Raw genomic sequence first — 17,131 nt, 5'->3', positions numbered from 1 at the left:
AAATAAATTATTTCTTAATTTTTTTGTATTATTTCATTTTATACTTCCCGTTGATGCTAATCTTATTATTAATACACAATACATTTAAAATTTGTTTTCAAGTATATTGATTTTATAATTAACAAATTATTTCAATCATCAGATTTAACTTATCAAAGTAAAAACTCATTTATTCATACAATAAATTGTTACTGTCCAAAGCTAGGTTTTAGATTATTAATGGGACCGTAACTAAGAGATGCAATGCAGGGGATAACTACCTACATGATTTGATGATCACTAATCAACGGAGTCAGTTCAACTCATGGTTTGCTATGTCGGAGATGCTAAAGTAGGAGATTACTACCTCGTCATGTCGGTAACAAGGGGTCAAAGTCGACGAGGATTTACCATTTGACGGAGAATTCAAAACAGTCGCCGATTGATTGGCGATGAAGGAAGATTTTGAAGAGATCACTGTGGGGAGCCACACAAGTGTCACTGTCCGTCCAGCTCTTTGCAACTTGTGCTTAGCTCATCCTTTCCCCAAACCTACCCTTCTTTACTCATCTCGTGATATCAATTTCCAATTTTACCCTTCTTATTTTTGCTCTTTTGTTTTCATTTTTGGAAAATAAATAAATAAACAAATTAGTTTATATTTTAAATTTATTTTCGGATTGACTATTAAAAGAAACCGGGAGAAACGTCTCAAAAATTATTTTGATAGATACCAATTGTTTATAAAATTATAATTTAAAATTTCATAACTATTAATCGAAATGATGGACTAAAAATTTTTAGAAAAAAGTAAAATTTTAGTGGAAAAATTAAGTGTACAGTTTTCCTATATAATTTTGTATATAAATAATAATATATTATTTATATATAAAATTATATATAAAACTTATGTATATAATATTATTGTTAAAAAATTGGAATCTCAATATATGCAGATTGGTGGTTCTCTCTCTCTCTCTCTCTTTTTCTCCTTTTACAGTGTCATCTCATCTCAGGCTGGCTCACCACCACTTACCAGATTGAGTAACAAAACAGCACAACGCAAGCCAAGCCAAAACAATACAATACAAAAATATCATCTATTAACTGAAAACGTAACATGTTTTTGCTTTTCTCAGACGACTCCCTTCTTCATTCCTTTCTTCTTCTGTTCTTTAAACCCCCTTAATATATTTAATCTTCATATTCACTCCATAGACTTACTATTTCTCCACTTTCCCACTTCCATTCTCTCATGTTTTTGTCAAATTCTTGATTTTGTTACTACCCTTTTAGTTAAACCATTTTTTTTCTCCCACTTATCTAAGGAAGTTTTTTTTCTTTACTTGCTTAGTAAAAGTTTTTGTTTTCCTGCTCTGAGTTTTTACAAATTTTCTTCTTTTGAGTTTGTATAATCTAAGGATTGAATTTTTGTTATAGCTGAAAGTTAAAAAATGATTCTTGAACGTTTTCATTTCTTGGTTTCTTTGTCTGTTCTGGTTCTTGCTTTACAAATTAAGTGTTGTTTGTGTTCCTACAACCCTCAACCCATGAATTGCACGGACGCTACTAGGTTATGCACATCTTTTTTGGCGTACGAGATGAAGCCAAACCAGACTCTGACGGTGATCCAAAGCATGTTTGATGTGTTACCAGGAGATGTGACTGTGGAGGGAAATGGTAATGGTTACATTTTTGTGAAGAAGAATTGTTCTTGTTTGTCAACGACAAAGAATTATGTAACCAACACAACATATACAGTGAAAACCAATGGAGGGTATGTGTATGATGTGGTTGTGAATGCATATGATGGGCTTGGTTTCTTGAACAGTACTTCTAGGATGGCTAGAGTCGGGGCAGTGGTGTCATTGAGGCTATTTTGTGGGTGTTCAAGTGGGTTGTGGAATTACTTGATGAGTTATGTGTTGAAAGAGGGGGATACTTTGCAGTCTCTGTCTAGCAGGTTTGGAATTAGTATGGATAGTATTGAGCAAGTGAATGGGATTGATAATCCTAATAATGTGACTGTTGGTAATGTGTACTACCTTCCATTGAACACAGGTCAGTACTTTGATCTTAACCTTTTTGCTAAAATTTCCCTCTTTTTTATTTTGAGATATAGATTTAAGATTTTGTGTGGTAGGAGAAGTTTAAATTTTGGATTAGAATATGGAGGTTCAGGTTAGTGAGGGTGGCTGTTGGAAAATTTAGGATGATATTTGCATAATTTGGTAAATTATATGATTTAAACTATAATATACTTTCTAAATCAAGCAAAGTAAGTGGTCTATGTTCTCACTTTATGATTTTCTGGATTGCTGATTTTAGAAGATACAGCTTGTTTATAGCTTACTGCTATTCAGTTTTGTTTGGGAGCTTGGTCATGGCTCCAGGGTTCTCTTTGTGAGTGATTGGATTTTTCATTCAGTTGGAAATCATTTAGAAATGAAAACAATTAGAATGCTTATAAGAAAGTTTTGAGACTGAGATTATGCAACCAAATTGGACCTGTACCTTAATAAGTCTGAAGTGCGAAACTACAGAAAAGACACTTTTGAATCAACTTTGGTTTACTAGTTCTATAAACATTCTTTGTGAACAGAAGTGTGCTAAGGAAACATTTTACTCTTCAAGTATGCTAAGGAAACAAAATATGAGAAACATCAATAAGCTTGCACATCTTGGTTTTGTCCTGAAAAATGTCATCAGAAAAGTCAAGAAAATCCTCTGAGGTAGAATCTATAGTCAGTAGAGATTTTTCTGTCTTGCTAGTGGAAGGAAAAGCTGGAAGGGAAAAACAGAGCTTGAAAACTAGGTTCGAGTTTATAATGTATATTTTTTGCAATCTTCTTATTGGGGCTCTGCAAATTAAATTAAGCATATCCAGGCTGCATAATGTGGGATGTGTCACTGTTCGTAGAAGTGTCTTATATTTCAATTTATTTTGTTTTGTAGTTCCCGGCGAACCATATCCTGTGGAGAATGATAGTCCTCCTGCTCCAGTTCCTGCGCCATCTGGTGACAATTTTGAAGGTATGGATTGGGAATATTAATTGAAGAAAGGGGGCAATTTTGCAAGAGATGAATAATTTTTTATGTAATACTGCCTATACCCAAAATGAGAAGTTATTGTTTTGTTTTATTACAGATGAAGTGAGTATGAGGGCTAACATGTTTAGTAGAAACGTTACCTATGTGGTTAAATGTATTTGGAATGTTTTAAGCTAAAATGTTACATAGATCACTATGATGAAGTATGTATGACTTATCTTAGAGTTTTTTAAGACATATATGGACTCATTGGTTTTTTATTTGCAGCAAGTGAAGTTGATCATAAGGATCATGTGCCGTATGTATGGATTATTGGGGGTTTAGTGTCTGGACTCGCTCTAATTATATTGAGCATAGTTGTTTGTATCTGCTTAAGGTCATCAAACTGCTTCACTGAAGCCTGTGGAAATTCTACTAAGGATCCCAGTGGCAAGAATTCCCATAAGTTTCATATTCTTCAGAAGCGTAGTTTCTGTTGTGTTTCAGGAAGGTACGATGGCAGCAAGTCTGGGGACAATAAGCAGACTACTGCCGAAGCTAGCCACCTTCCAGTTATCATCCCCAAAGGTATGCACAGTTCAAAATGTCAATTACTCTTATGTCAGATTTTGCTCCACATATATCCATTTATTTTTGACTTCTCAAGATTTCTTTTCATTTAGGTCTTTCTGTTAAGTTCTTTAAATCAGAACATACAAATGATTGTTTGATGTATATTAGGGCTAGACTCGAACCGAGCCCGCTCGAGTTCGGTTCGAATGAGTCTGAAACGAGTCAGCCCTAGCCGAGCTCGGTCGAGCTCAAACTCGAGCCCGAGCTACTCGCAAAATTTTTCAATTAAAAATTTTGATACAAAACGACGTCATTTTGACCAATATGTATTAAAACGACGTCGTTTTAATAATAAAAAACGAGTTGAGCCGAATTCGAGCTTGACTTTCACGAGTTCGAGCTCAGCTATATGTAAACCAAGCCGAGTCGGCTCGGCTTGAATCCAGCCCTATTGTATGTGATTTAGGTGCCCATCAAACATCATATGGAAAATTCTTTTGCTTAATTATTTTAATCTGATGATTTAATTTCGTGCAATAAATTTACAAAGTTCTGCAACATCAGTAATATCAGGGACTTAAAACTGGTTCTCTTTTCCTTCTTGAATCAATGTGATGATAACTTTTCAGTTTTGAGCTTGGCATCATTTTCTTTGTTTTCTTATATCACTTCTTGTAGCTTTTGGGACTGATGTATTTGACATGGAGAAGCCAGTAGTTTTCACATATGAAGACATTCTTTTCTCAACTGATGGGTTCTCTGATTCAAATCTTCTTGGACATGGAACATATGGTTCTGTGTATTATGGCAACCTTCGTAACCAGGTTCTTAGTGTTTGACACTCTCTTTCATATTACAGTTCTTTTTAGGAAAAGCAAATTTTTGTCACTGCACAATTAGTAATGTGGAAATTTGGATACTTTCAGGAAGTTGCTATCAAAAGGATGACTGCTACAAAAACTAAAGAATTCATGGCAGAGATGAAAATCTTGTGCAAAGTTCATCACACTAATCTGGTAAAGCTCCCTGTGTTTTCAACTTTCAATGATAACCAATTTGTATGAAATGTAAAGTTTGTTATTCTCAGAAGTTCAAAGCATTGACCCCTATCATGATTAAACTTTGTCAAGGTAGAATTAATTGGCTATGCAGCCACAGACGATGAGCTCTTTCTTATTTATGAATATGCCCAAAAGGGTTCACTCAAAAGCCATTTACATGACCCTCAGAACAAAGGTAAGTTACCTGCTGATATTCCTGCATTAGATCCGGTTGATTTGGTGTCAGATTTTGCATGATATAATTTGAGTTAGCCCTTTATCGATATAAGGCACAATATGAGAGAAAATAAGTACCCTAATCTTTTTTCCAGTGTTTGTGTGTGTATTCTAGAAGGATATTAAACCCACCTTTTTAAGGTTGGCCACCTCTTGTACTGTTTCTGGCAATAACAGGTTTCATCATACTTACTAGTGCAAATGTTTCATGTACTTGAAGGTCATCCATCATTATCTTGGACCATGAGATTACAGATTGCACTTGATGCTGCTAGAGGTCTTGAATACATCCATGATCACACTAAAACCCATTATGTCCATCGAGATATTAAGACAAGCAACATCTTACTTGATGAAGCCTTCAGAGCAAAGGTTCTAGCTCATTATGTATTACTGATTTTTTCATTTTTTGAGTCCTAGTATATATATTTGAATCTCACTGATGTTATTTGATTTCCTTGCCATAGATTTCAGATTTTGGGTTGGCAAAACTTGTTGGAAGAACAAGTGATGGAGAAGCCACCACAACCAAAGTTGTCGGTACATTTGGCTATTTGGCACCAGAGTAAGGCATGGTACTTTTGATTGTCTACCACGAGTTGACAAGTTCTTCAGCTTCTAAACTGTTCTGCTATTGTATTTTCAGATACTTGAGCGATGGTCTAGCCACTGCCAAAAGTGACGTATATGCATTTGGTGTTGTTCTTTTTGAGATAATATCGGGGAAGGAGGCCGTTATACGAACTGAAGGCACGGTGACCAAAAATCATGAGAGACGCTCATTAGCATCAGTTGTAAGTTCAGATATTGCATATTCTAAAAACTTAGTCCAAAATGTGGATAAACATATCATTTATGAAAAAGGTGTCTTGGAGACCAATTTGACAAAGTTGTATAGTTTGGCCTTGCACATAGAGCTAAAATTGTCTGTATGGACATCTTTTTCACTTTTCCTTTATGTAAATTCTTTTAATACAAGCATATTTTGTTTTTCATGAAAGAATAAATTTCAAAAAAGGAAAGCATGTCAAAAGATAAACACTATAGATAGTTAGTAAATAATAAAACTATGTGTATAAACAAATTGTACAAATTAAGGAGGCAGCTTGTGATTGAAGGATGTGATTGTTTATTTTTTTTCTCACTTTAAAATCACCCAATCAGATGTTACCATCTCAATTTGTACAAGTAAGTTTGCACGATATATTTGTATATGTATTATTACTTGTCAATAAAAAAGACCCTACCTTGATAGCAACTATGACAATATTTCAACAGGTGACTGACAATTCGGAACTTACTTAAAACTACAATACTTTCTGCTATATCTTTGAAATATAAGCAATTAACTTCACTTAATGATGTCTAACCACTTCCCAACTGGGAGCTTGTGTTGTATTCTCAAAAAACATGGAACCAAATTATTATGGACAAATATACATTGTATCAGATATGTTAACTACTGTCTTATGTGGATGTGTTTCATTCATTATGTTTTTCTATGGCAAGTCATTACCTGAGCACACTGCAATATTGATGCTATTTGTCTCACTGAATTCCATTGACGGTTGTTAAATTGCAGATGTTATCAGTGCTTAGGAACTCACCTGACTCAATGAGCATGTCAAGCTTGAAAGATTATGTCGACCTGAATTTGATGGATTTGTATCCTCATGATTGTGTATTCAAGGTAAATTCAATCACCTTTCGATCTCTCATAGTCCTCACCAAATAATATGTCTGTAGAAAACCATTAAAGCTGGCATGCAAGTTAGATTTAAACCTTAAACCACACAAAAAAGAATGCCCTTGTACTTTAAATGATGACAGAAATAGAAGCATGATGATTTTAACACTTGAATATGATAAGTTTTTATGATCTATCGAGTACTTGAGAAATGTAGAATCACTTCTAATGCTAAATTTCATGTATAAGTTAGGTCTAGTGACTCACCTAGTTATTTCTTCTCAAAACTTTCCTTGTCTAGTTGGCCATGCTTGCGAAGCAATGCATCGATGAGGATCCTATCCTTCGTCCGGACATGAAGCAAGTCGTAATTTCTCTGTCACAGATCCTCTTGTCCTCTGTGGAGTGGGAAGCAACTCTTGCTGGGAACAGCCAAGTTTTTAGTGGCCTTGTCCAAGGAAGATAGAAATGGAGGCAATGTCTTTCCTCTCCCCAACTTTAGCATCCTCATTTTTTCTTTCTTTCTTTCTTTCTTTACCCCACTTGCTCCTTTTTCATCTTTAAGCTATGTGTATAGTGGCACTTATTTAAAGCTACCATCTAGTCTAGTATATAGATTCTTACAAATTCTTTTTCTTGTTGTTTGTTTGATGCATCTCTTTGCAGTTTCAGTTGTGTGGGAAAATTTTGGCGTAATTCAAAGTTTCTCCTAAAATGTAAAACAATTAAAGTTTTGATGATTTTTCATAGTTTATGTACAAATTTAAGAATTTCATTAGGCTGTGTGCTCTTCATGGTTTCAAGAGGGTAGAAAAAGAATGTTTATCTACTATACCATGACTCAGCACTTTAAGCTTTAAATCTTGCTTTATTGAAAGGACGTTGAGGTCGATGAATTATTGGAGGGCTTCCTCTGTACATTTTAATCTGTCAATCATGTTGCCAGCTTGTTGCCTTGCTGCCTTGGGAAGCTTGAAGATTTGACATTTGAAGTGACAAGTTCTGTAGCAGGTTCTGTTGATCCAACATAATGCAGTGTATTTGTTTGGTGGATTGAAATAGAATATTGGTCAAATCACCATTTCTTACCCAACTTTGAGGATATAACATTCGTCATACGTAAGTTTGAAACAGTCTATTTTCTTGTTCATCCGGTAAAATCACTTTGCATAAAGTAATTTCTTTATTTAACCTTAACTTTTTAAATCTTCTCCCGTATTACTCTGCAATTGAACTCAACGAAACCTTATTTCGATGCTTAGCTTCGTCTCCATTAAACAAAGAACTACTTCCAAACCTTTGCATGCTTGCTGTCGCTCTCCCCATTATCAAATTATTGTATCTCTCACTTCTCAAGTGTATAGTCAGTGCCATTTGATTTTTTAAAATTCTAAAATGGTTTATTTATTAGTGCAAGTAGTTATGGTTTCGGTCATGCTCTTGATCTTGACAATGATTGTACTGCAATCTCCATCCTGTTGTCTTTGCCGTTAGAGTGGAGTGGCACTGAAGTCTTTAGGGAGGATTTTGAGAAGAGGGAGGGATTCATCGTCTCCCATAAAAAGTGTTGTTTTGAAGATAGTTTGTTGAGTTGTTTTTGTCGTGGCCATGAATTACAACGGTGGAGCAGAGTTCCGATTTCATTGGAGCTTCGCAAGGGCAGAGAGAGGTGCGTGGGTGATCCATTTTTTCACTTATAGAGAACAGTCAGAAAGCAATGGAGCAGTTTCCCTCCAATGGAGATTAGAAGGATAATAGTCATAACATAACAACAATGCAAGTAGCAGTTGTGACAGCTCTAGTAGTTGGAGCAGTGATTCATCTTCATCAAGGGGTACAAATGATATTAATTGTTGAAGATTATAGATTATAGGAGTTCATCAGGAAATGATTCGGATACTGATGAAGCTTGGTCCCAGTAAAACCTTTTATAAAGGTTTGAGGAAATTCTTTGAAGGTCTTCGTAGAGAAGGGCTTTAGTGTGGCTGCTATGGATCAGTGAAGGTACTCATTGCTTTGCCAGTTTGTTGCAAGTTCATGCAATCCTTAATTGTTTAATGTTATTATGTTTCAATTAAAGATGACAATTTTCAAATGGTCCAATACGACACAACATAGAAAAAATGCGATCTAGTTGAGTTTTTTCATATGAAATTTTGTTTAAATCAGGGTTTGAAATTAAACCAGATCGTGTTTAGATTGATACACTTGGTATTTCAGTGTAATGATACTTACTGATTTAATACCATTATCAATCCCACTAAGAGCAACAATGATAAGTAGAATTCGAGAACTTGTTTATAATTATGCTGAGGCAGAAGATTAGCAAAGCAGAAGGTTTATATTTGAGATTTATGGATCAGATTCAACAGCACTGTGACGGCATTTGGCTCCAAGTTTATGTCAGCATTTCCAGATTCCAACTTTTTCAGTGTCAATTCCGCCTAAAATGGCTACACAAGGGCACAATAACAGGCATGGTGTACAAGCAGAGAACTCGGCATTCCTTATTCCAGAGCATCTAAATCATACACAAGACATTACTTCACCTTCACTACTTGCAAAGTGAAGCTAAAATGCGGCGTGGAGGACTTGATGATCTTCTGGCATGAAGCACAGCTAAGTTATCTATCAGCAGAATATCACCTTTCTGCCAAGGAATGGCAACACATTCCTCTTCCAGGATTCTTTGACAATCATAGATTATATCAGCCGGCAATGGTTTTCCATCCCCGAAAGTGACTGCCTTATCAGGATCGATTTGCTTGTCTTTCCACCCAGTATAAGCAGGTACCATGCCGTTGAACCAGATTTTGCGGTCCCTTAATTTGTCATACTTTATAGCTGGAATTGGACCCATGATTGTTTTCACTCCACCATTCTCCAACCACTCCAATTTCGTTCCCAACTTAGCAGCCCTGTTGAAAAATAATCAGAGCCATTTTAACTCAAGTTCCATAGTAAGATGCACTTTTATTTGCATATTTGTGAAGCAACATGAGAGAAGAGAATCTAATCTAAACAAGATATTGGCTAGGATATAGCAGAAGATGGTTAAATACTGCATATAACATAGTTTCAGCTGATAAAATTTCTCCATTAACGATTGTTCTAAACTTCTTGTGCATCCAACCCAATACGGGGTACTGCCTTAGAACAAACTTGACATGCACACAACCATGATTGAACAGTGGGAGTGAACAATAGGCCTAATCACCAGACTAATGCACCCTCACAATCAGTTGATTAAAGTGAATTATTCCCAATTTGTTCATGTTTGTAGGAGTCCTGATAAACCAGGATGCACATCAAGTTTAATTTAGATGATCAAAGCACAAACCTTTCTTCAGCCAGGTTCTTGTCATCAGTGGAGAATGTGGATTTCCAACTGCGGCCGATTGGCGATGAAGGATCATCCTCCTCTCCTAGAACCCTTGTGTAAATCAACCCGTGCTGCTCTAGATTTTCTACAAACTCAGGGTACCTTTGTTTCATCCTTTCATAGACAATATGGCTCAGTACTAGAGGAGTTTCTCCGCCACTTCCAGGCTCTACTTCACAGAAGAAAAACAACTTGGATGGGAACTCAGGAAGCTGTTGAAAAGTCCAGTGAGTCCGAAACAGAGAACGGAAAACTTCAATACTATGTAACAAATAAAGAATTTAAAGGATCAAACTATTAAATGCATTCCTGAGATTGAAAAAATATATGAAGAAGCTGTTTGTCTGTAAGGCTAATTTAAGCCAAATTGAACTCAAGCTTGAGTTTGGCTCGATTTGAGTAGAACCAAACTCAAACTCGAGCTTATTTTGATTTGAATTGAATCAAGTTTGAGTTTGAGTTTGTCTCAAAGATATTCAAATTTGGTTTATTTGAAAGGAATTTGGCTCAAATTTAAGCTTGAGCAAAGCTTTGAACTCGGTTTGATATTGTAGTTGATAAAAAATGAATAAAACAATATTATTTTGATGTGTATTAGTTAAAATGATACTGTTTTAATTTATTCGTATCAAAATTTGTTAGACTCATGCATTTAATAAACCGAACACCCTTAAAATTTAAACTCAAACTCTAAAATATTTAACTCACATACGCTAACTTGAACCAAACTGGTTTGAACTGAAACTCTAACTCAAGTTCAAACAAGCGTCGGCTCTAATCTATCCCTACTTTTCTTTATTTAAGCTGAACATTAAAAACTAACCACAAAACACTTTTCACTACTTAATCACTTCTAATAACATCAAGATTCTCAAGTTTGTGAATACAACTCTAAAGTCTTCCGTGATAATAACCATAACAAGTTCAACAATTCAACCTCGTTAAAAAACCAAAGAAAAAAATCCTCAAAATTCAAATTTTAAGAAACCTGAGCCATTTCATGGTGAAACGGAATCTTCTGATGAGGCGGAGACTCATTGGCCGTAAAAACCCGACCAAAGATTTGGGTTCGAGGAGCTGCACCACCCACATACGGCAACACGTCGTAGCCAAAGGCTTCAACGACGTCGTTGAAGTCCTTGGCTGTGTTAATGTCAAACCCTCTAAATAGCACGGCTCCTGATTCAAGCAGTAGAGAATGAAGGATGTATTTGTGGGTGGTGATGGTTTCAGTGAAAAGAGATACAGAAAAGGGAAGAGTTGTTGGATTTCGAGAGAGAACTAACGGGAAAGAAACGGAGTTGTAGTTTCTTTGATGCGGGATTTGCAGTTCAGTGAAAGGGAGGGTACGAGCATGATCATCATCTTTCATTTTGCTTTTGGAAGTGTTATGGCATCCTGTTTTGGTAGGAGTTTGGACTCCTTGAGTTTGGGTGGAGGTTGATGAACGACTGTGGATAATGACCAGGAGTGTGAACAAGGAAGGTCATAATCTACCGTTGCAAGATTACTGGGAGCAAAAGAAAAGATAAAAAGGGGCGTCCGATTGGACAATATTTTATTATGGAAATATATTATTTTTAAAATTATTAAATATAAATTATTATTATATTTTATAAAATTTGATAAAATTAAATTAATATAAATAATTATTGTGTTTGATTAAAAATAATAAAAAATATTAGTATATTATTTTATTTAAAATATCATTAAATATAATTATTTTAAAATATTTTTTTATGTTATTTGTTATATTAATTAAAAATAAGATTATTTTTATTTTAAAAAATTAATAAATAAATATATAGATATAGTTATAATAAAATTAAGATTTATTTGATAATCTTTTAATATATAAGATGAAAATGATAATCAAATCAACTTTTATATTATCTATTATATTTTTATTAATAATAAAAAATTATTAAAATATTTTATTATTTATAAATTAAACAAAATAATATAAATAATAAAAAATAATTTATTATAATTTTTGATCCCTCTTAATCAAATGTCCTAAAATAATAAGCATTTTATTTGAATTGGATTCCCAATGCAAACTATCATTTTTTAGATATCAATAAATTGAATGGTAAAATAATAAATTGGCAGGAAAAAATAAAAGTCATAAAAAAAAAAAATGAAATCATATGTGACAAAAGGTGAGCATTACAAAGTCAACTTTCAAAGTACCATAACGAAAAATAATTTATGAAGTATTAAAAAGAAAAACTTGTTGAATATTTACACCCGAGACTCCTTTTATAGATAAAGAACATTCATGGTTCTGTCCAAATGACTATGAAATATGTGTTGGCTATCCCGTGATGTAAACAATACCCACCCATTCATATTTTGCAAGAAAAGAAGAAGCAATTAGATTGATGCATCGCTCAAAACATACGGGATCATAAACACTTCAATAAAGAATATAAATTCTTACTGTTTCTCGGTAGACCTTGATAATAAGATTCATCATATGTTTAGGCTAAAAGCATTGCCAGTACCTAATTCCAGCACTCCAAAATTAAGACTGATCATCCATCTTGTTTTAAACCAACAAATCATTTCGATAACATTTTTGAACCTCGTTATCATAGTATGCCCATGAGATGAGAGGCGAGCTGAATAAGACAGAATTGCTTAGCTTAAATAAATTCCAGGAGTTGGCAGAATCCACAAAAACGTAGAAAAAAAATAATTATTTGATATGGGACTACATTATTAAGACTTGTTAAAGGGTTTCAAAATTCGTTGTTTGTGTACTATTAACATGTAGGAGGTGACAAACAAAAGCTGAGAAGTACACTTGACACTGCTCAAGATTTCAATCTAATGAATATTATCGATTTAATAACATTGTTAGTCTAATAATGTAACCATCAATCCTGTGAAGAGCTACAACAGTAAGTAGAATTTGAGAACTTGTTTACAATAATGGTAAAGAAGAAAAGTGCTAAACATCAATCCACTTAGATATGCCATGCAGCTTCTCAGAGATGATGATGAACCAGCAGCATTATATTTAAGAATTATGGATCAGATTCAACAACATTTGGATGGCATTAAGCACCAATTTTATGTCAACACTTACAGGTTCTAACTTTTCCAGTTTCGACTTGGTTGAAAATGGCTACACAAGGTTACAATAACAGGCATAGTGTACAAGCAGAGAACTTTTAATCTAGACCATCTAATATATATTTCGCATATAGAAAATTATCCACAAGAAAATACTTCACCTTCACTACTTGCAAAGTGAAGCTAATATGCGGCGAGGTGGATTGAATGACTTTCTGGCATGAAGCACAGCCCAGTTATCTATCAGCAGAACATCGCCTTTCTGCCAAGGAATGGCAACACATTCCTCTTCCAGGATTTTCAGACAATCATAAATTACATCAGCTGGCAATGGGTTGCCATCTCCAAAAGTCACTGCCTTAACTGGATCGTTTCGCTTGTCTTCCCACCCTGTGTATGCAGCTACCATGCTGTTGAACCAGATTTTGCGTTGCCTTGATTCGTCATACTTAATAGCTGGAATCGGACCCATGATTGTTTTCACTCCACCATCCTCTGTCCATTCCAATTTCATTCCCAGCTTAGCAGCCCTGTTGAAAGATAATCAAGAGCCACTTTAACTCAAGTTCTATGGAAAGACGCACTTTAATTTGCATATTTACAGAATGATTCCATTATAACATGAGAGGAAAGAACCTAATCAGGACAGTCTAATCTTAAGGAATAGTAGAAGAAGGTTAAGTACTACATAACAAGGTTTGAACCCACAAACATTTCATAAATTGCCCAATTAACCATTGTTCAAAAAAATCTATTGTGCTTCCGCTTTAATAGAGATTGATGCCTTAGGATACATAACCATGATTGAGTGGATATATGAGCATCTAATACAGTAAAGATTTTCACCAAATCCTCTGTAAGCTGACAATAGGCCTATATCATCAGACAAATGCAGTGTCAAAATCATTTAATTAAAGTAGCACCTCAAGTTTTAGTCAGATGATCAAAATCACAAACCTTTCTTCAGCCAGGTTCTTGTCATCAGTCAAGAACGTGGATTTCCAACCACGGCCGATAGGTGATGAAGGATCATCCTCCTCCCCTAGCACCCTTGTATAAATCAATCCATGCTGCTCTAATTTTTCGACAAATTCAGGGTGCCTGTGTTTCATCCTTTCATAGACAATGTGGCTCAGGACTATCGGAGTTTCTCCTCCACTTCCAGGCTCTACTTCACAGAAGAAGAACAGCTTGGATGGAAACTCAGGAACCTGTTAAATAAATCCAGTGAGTCCAAAACAAAAACTGGAACACTTTTATGCAGAGCTACAAAACTATTAAATTATATAAAGTGTTTTAGAGGATCAAACTATTAACCCCACATGCATAACTCAATAAATGGAACCAAATCAAACCTGAAAAGCTTTAACCAACCTAGCTAGGGTGAATTTAAAAGTGATTTTGTGAAAACCATTTATGAATAAAAATGGTTCCATAAAAGCACTTTACAACCTTTTTATGAAAATTTAATTACATGGCCAAGGTACTTAACCCTAATACAGCTAGATTAGGATATAGTCGAGCATTTTAGCTTATCTTACAGTGTTTTTTTTCAAAGGAAAAATATCTAAAAGCTGCATTTTTCTATTTGAGCCAAACATTAATAGTTAACCACAAAGGTACGTTTAAATATTTAATCTCTTCTAATATCAAAATCCTGGAATAGAAAACATAACTCTAAAACTTTTCCATGTCGAAAACCTCGACAAGTTCAACAATTCAATCAATAAAAAAGCCAAATAAAATCCTCAAAATTTAAATTTTTAATAACCTGAGCCATTTCATGGTGAAAAGGAATCTTCTGATCAGGCGGAGACTCATTGGCGGTAAAAACCCGACCAACAACGTTGGTCCGAGGAGCTGCACCACCCACGTACGGCAGCTCCTCGTACCCAAAAGCCTCAACGACGTCGTTGAATTCCTTTGCCGTCTTCACATCAAATCCTCGAAAAAGCACAGCTCCGGCTCTATGCAGCAGAGAATCAAGAAAGTCTTTCTGGGTTTTGATCGTTTCAGTCAAAAGAGACAAAGAAAAGGGAATAGTTGATGGGTTTGGCGAGATAACCGAAGGAAAAGAAATAGAGATGTAGCTTTTTTGTTGCGGAATTAGGATTTCTGAGAAATGGGAGCTACGATGATCATTCATTTCTGTATTCAATGATTTGAAACTCGTGTAATCTTGTGTTGGATGGTTGGGGAAGTGGAGAGTCATGTGGATAATGTAAAGGAGTCCCACCGGATCGCAAAGGCGTCTAGGTTCTCAGGTGATGGTGGCCTTTTGGACGGGAGTGAAATGGGCTCTATTCAAGCATGTGACAGATATTCTGCCGTAGGTGGGACGGAAAATATTTGTATCCTTTTAAGGGGGTTTGAGTAAGAAACGAGAAAGATTCTAAATAATGTTTTTATAATCAATATTGGATATTAATTTGGTCGAGGATGATCTAATTTACTCGATAAGCAAATTGGTTGATTAATGGTTAAATTAATTAATTATTTAAATTTTTTTTATATAATTTAAAATTTATTATATAATTTAACTTATTAATATTAAAATAATTTAATTTGATAATATATTTATTTAAATATGATAAATAAAGTCTTGAGTTTAAGTTTTCATGATGAAATTTTGAAAAAAATTAATTTTTTATAATGATTTAGTCAAACCATGTTTTATACCTAATCCAATTGGATGGTTCGAATGGTTTAATTCTATTAATTTTAAAAATGATTTTCAGGTGAATCGTAATTGATTTGGTTAGTGGTTGACGGTTCAATCGATTGAACCAATCAATCTGATCTAATTTTTAAAACTATGATTATAAATGTAAGAGTAACGATTTAAATCTTTTTCGATAATATTTCAATATTGAATTTTTGACGTTTTAGATTAATAATTAAATCCAAAATTTTACATATTTTGTATGATATGCAATTTTCCAGTGAAAAATTTATAATGATAATTTTATTAGGATTATTTAAATAAATATTATATTAAATAAAACATATGTTACTTTTTAGTATTAATAATTTTTATAATAAAATTTCTTTATTTCCAATTATATTAAAATAAAATTAGTTGCACAAATAACAAATATAAATTTGAGTATAATAATGATGTGTCGCATATGCATGTATTTTTACTCATTTTATAAACTCTTTTCATCTCCACTAATTTCTTATTTGTGCCCTAAAATTTGAAATCTCTTTGTCATCCCCATTTGATTGTCCTAGCTAGGGCTGGATTCGAACTGAGCAGTCAGCTCAGGCTCGACTCGGTTTATTAATGGGTGGCTCGAGTTTGGTTCGAGCTCGACTCGAGCTCAACTTGACTCGGCTCGTTTTTCATATCAAAACGATATCGTTTTTAATATATATGGATCAAAACGACGTCGTTTTGTATAAAAAATTTTTAAAAAAAATCTACCGAGCTAACTCGAGCTAGCTCGAGCTCGATCGAGCCGAGCAGAGCTCGGCTCGTTTCGGGCTCGAACTGAGCCGAGCGGAGCTCGAGCTCGAGCTGGCTCGGCTTGAGTCTAGCTCTAGTCCTAGCCATGCTTTTCAAACTTGTCTTTCTTTTGTTTCATAATTTTCATTTTGAAAGCAAGTAAGTGTTTAATCTAATATTAGTTTGGTCATTGCCTTATATATCAGATACTAATATTAAGTATCATCAAAAGTAGACGTTATTTTTATATTTTATTATTGATGAGATATTAATTGATGAAATTATTTGATTATATAATAACTATACCATTGAAAGGTAAAATAAATCTTTTGTTAATTATTAACTTATCACTTGAGTTATTTGCTAAAATTGAGAAGTTTTTGACATATTACAGATAGAATGAATCATAGTAGGTTGTTCTTGATTGAGGTGATTTTGATCTCTATTAATGAGTTATATAAGTCAATACCATGCTAGATGGATTTAACATTTATTATTGGACCTAAGAGTAAGTCTTAAACTTTTAAGAGTCACATATAATAACACAAAAATTGAGGTGTTGAAGTGATATTTGTGAGGGGATATGGGTTAAGTGTTTTGTATAAGTTAAATATTTATCGTACAAATTATAAATATCTATACTCATAAAATGAGAGAAGAATTTGAATTTCTCA

The 17,131-nt window shown here is 34.2% G+C and overlaps 3 protein-coding genes and 1 long non-coding RNA gene across 4 annotated transcripts; 1 reads left to right on the top strand and 3 right to left on the bottom strand.

Annotated features, from left to right (window-relative positions):
- Positions 1-952: 952 nt before the first annotated feature.
- LOC123219566 (lysM domain receptor-like kinase 3) lies at positions 953-7,324 on the top strand. The gene is made up of 11 exons (XM_044641573.1): positions 953-2,040; positions 2,935-3,012; positions 3,298-3,597; positions 4,261-4,406; positions 4,509-4,598; positions 4,713-4,818; positions 5,080-5,231; positions 5,327-5,424; positions 5,506-5,653; positions 6,442-6,549; positions 6,848-7,324. The coding sequence occupies exons 1-11, from the start codon at positions 1,434-1,436 to the stop codon at positions 7,010-7,012; spliced, it is 1,998 nt and encodes a 665-aa protein (XP_044497508.1). The 5' UTR covers positions 953-1,433; the 3' UTR covers positions 7,013-7,324.
- Positions 6,143-6,952, bottom strand: LOC123219570. The gene is made up of 2 exons (XR_006502890.1): positions 6,814-6,952; positions 6,143-6,599 (listed from the first exon to the last, which is right to left on the bottom strand). It is a non-coding gene; the product is annotated as an uncharacterized LOC123219570 (long non-coding RNA).
- A 1,544-nt stretch (positions 7,325-8,868) lies between the features above and the next one.
- Positions 8,869-11,448, bottom strand: LOC123219569 (clavaminate synthase-like protein At3g21360). Its single transcript, XM_044641575.1, has 3 exons — positions 10,917-11,448; positions 9,887-10,140; positions 8,869-9,464 (listed from the first exon to the last, which is right to left on the bottom strand). The coding sequence occupies exons 1-3, from the start codon at positions 11,298-11,300 to the stop codon at positions 9,101-9,103; spliced, it is 1,002 nt and encodes a 333-aa protein (XP_044497510.1). The 5' UTR covers positions 11,301-11,448; the 3' UTR covers positions 8,869-9,100.
- Positions 11,449-12,928: 1,480 nt separating this feature from the next.
- LOC123219567 (clavaminate synthase-like protein At3g21360) lies at positions 12,929-15,270 on the bottom strand. The gene is made up of 3 exons (XM_044641574.1): positions 14,781-15,270; positions 13,967-14,220; positions 12,929-13,539 (listed from the first exon to the last, which is right to left on the bottom strand). Exons 1-3 carry the CDS (start codon positions 15,219-15,221, stop codon positions 13,176-13,178), a joined length of 1,059 nt encoding a protein of 352 aa, XP_044497509.1. The 5' UTR covers positions 15,222-15,270; the 3' UTR covers positions 12,929-13,175.
- Between the last annotated feature and the right edge of the window lie 1,861 nt (positions 15,271-17,131).

This window comes from Mangifera indica, chromosome 6, assembly GCF_011075055.1.
Source record: "Mangifera indica cultivar Alphonso chromosome 6, CATAS_Mindica_2.1, whole genome shotgun sequence".
In the NCBI taxonomy this organism is placed as follows: domain Eukaryota; kingdom Viridiplantae; phylum Streptophyta; class Magnoliopsida; order Sapindales; family Anacardiaceae; genus Mangifera; species Mangifera indica.
Note: the sequence above shows the minus strand (reverse complement) of the source record. Positions and strands in the feature narration are given on the sequence as shown.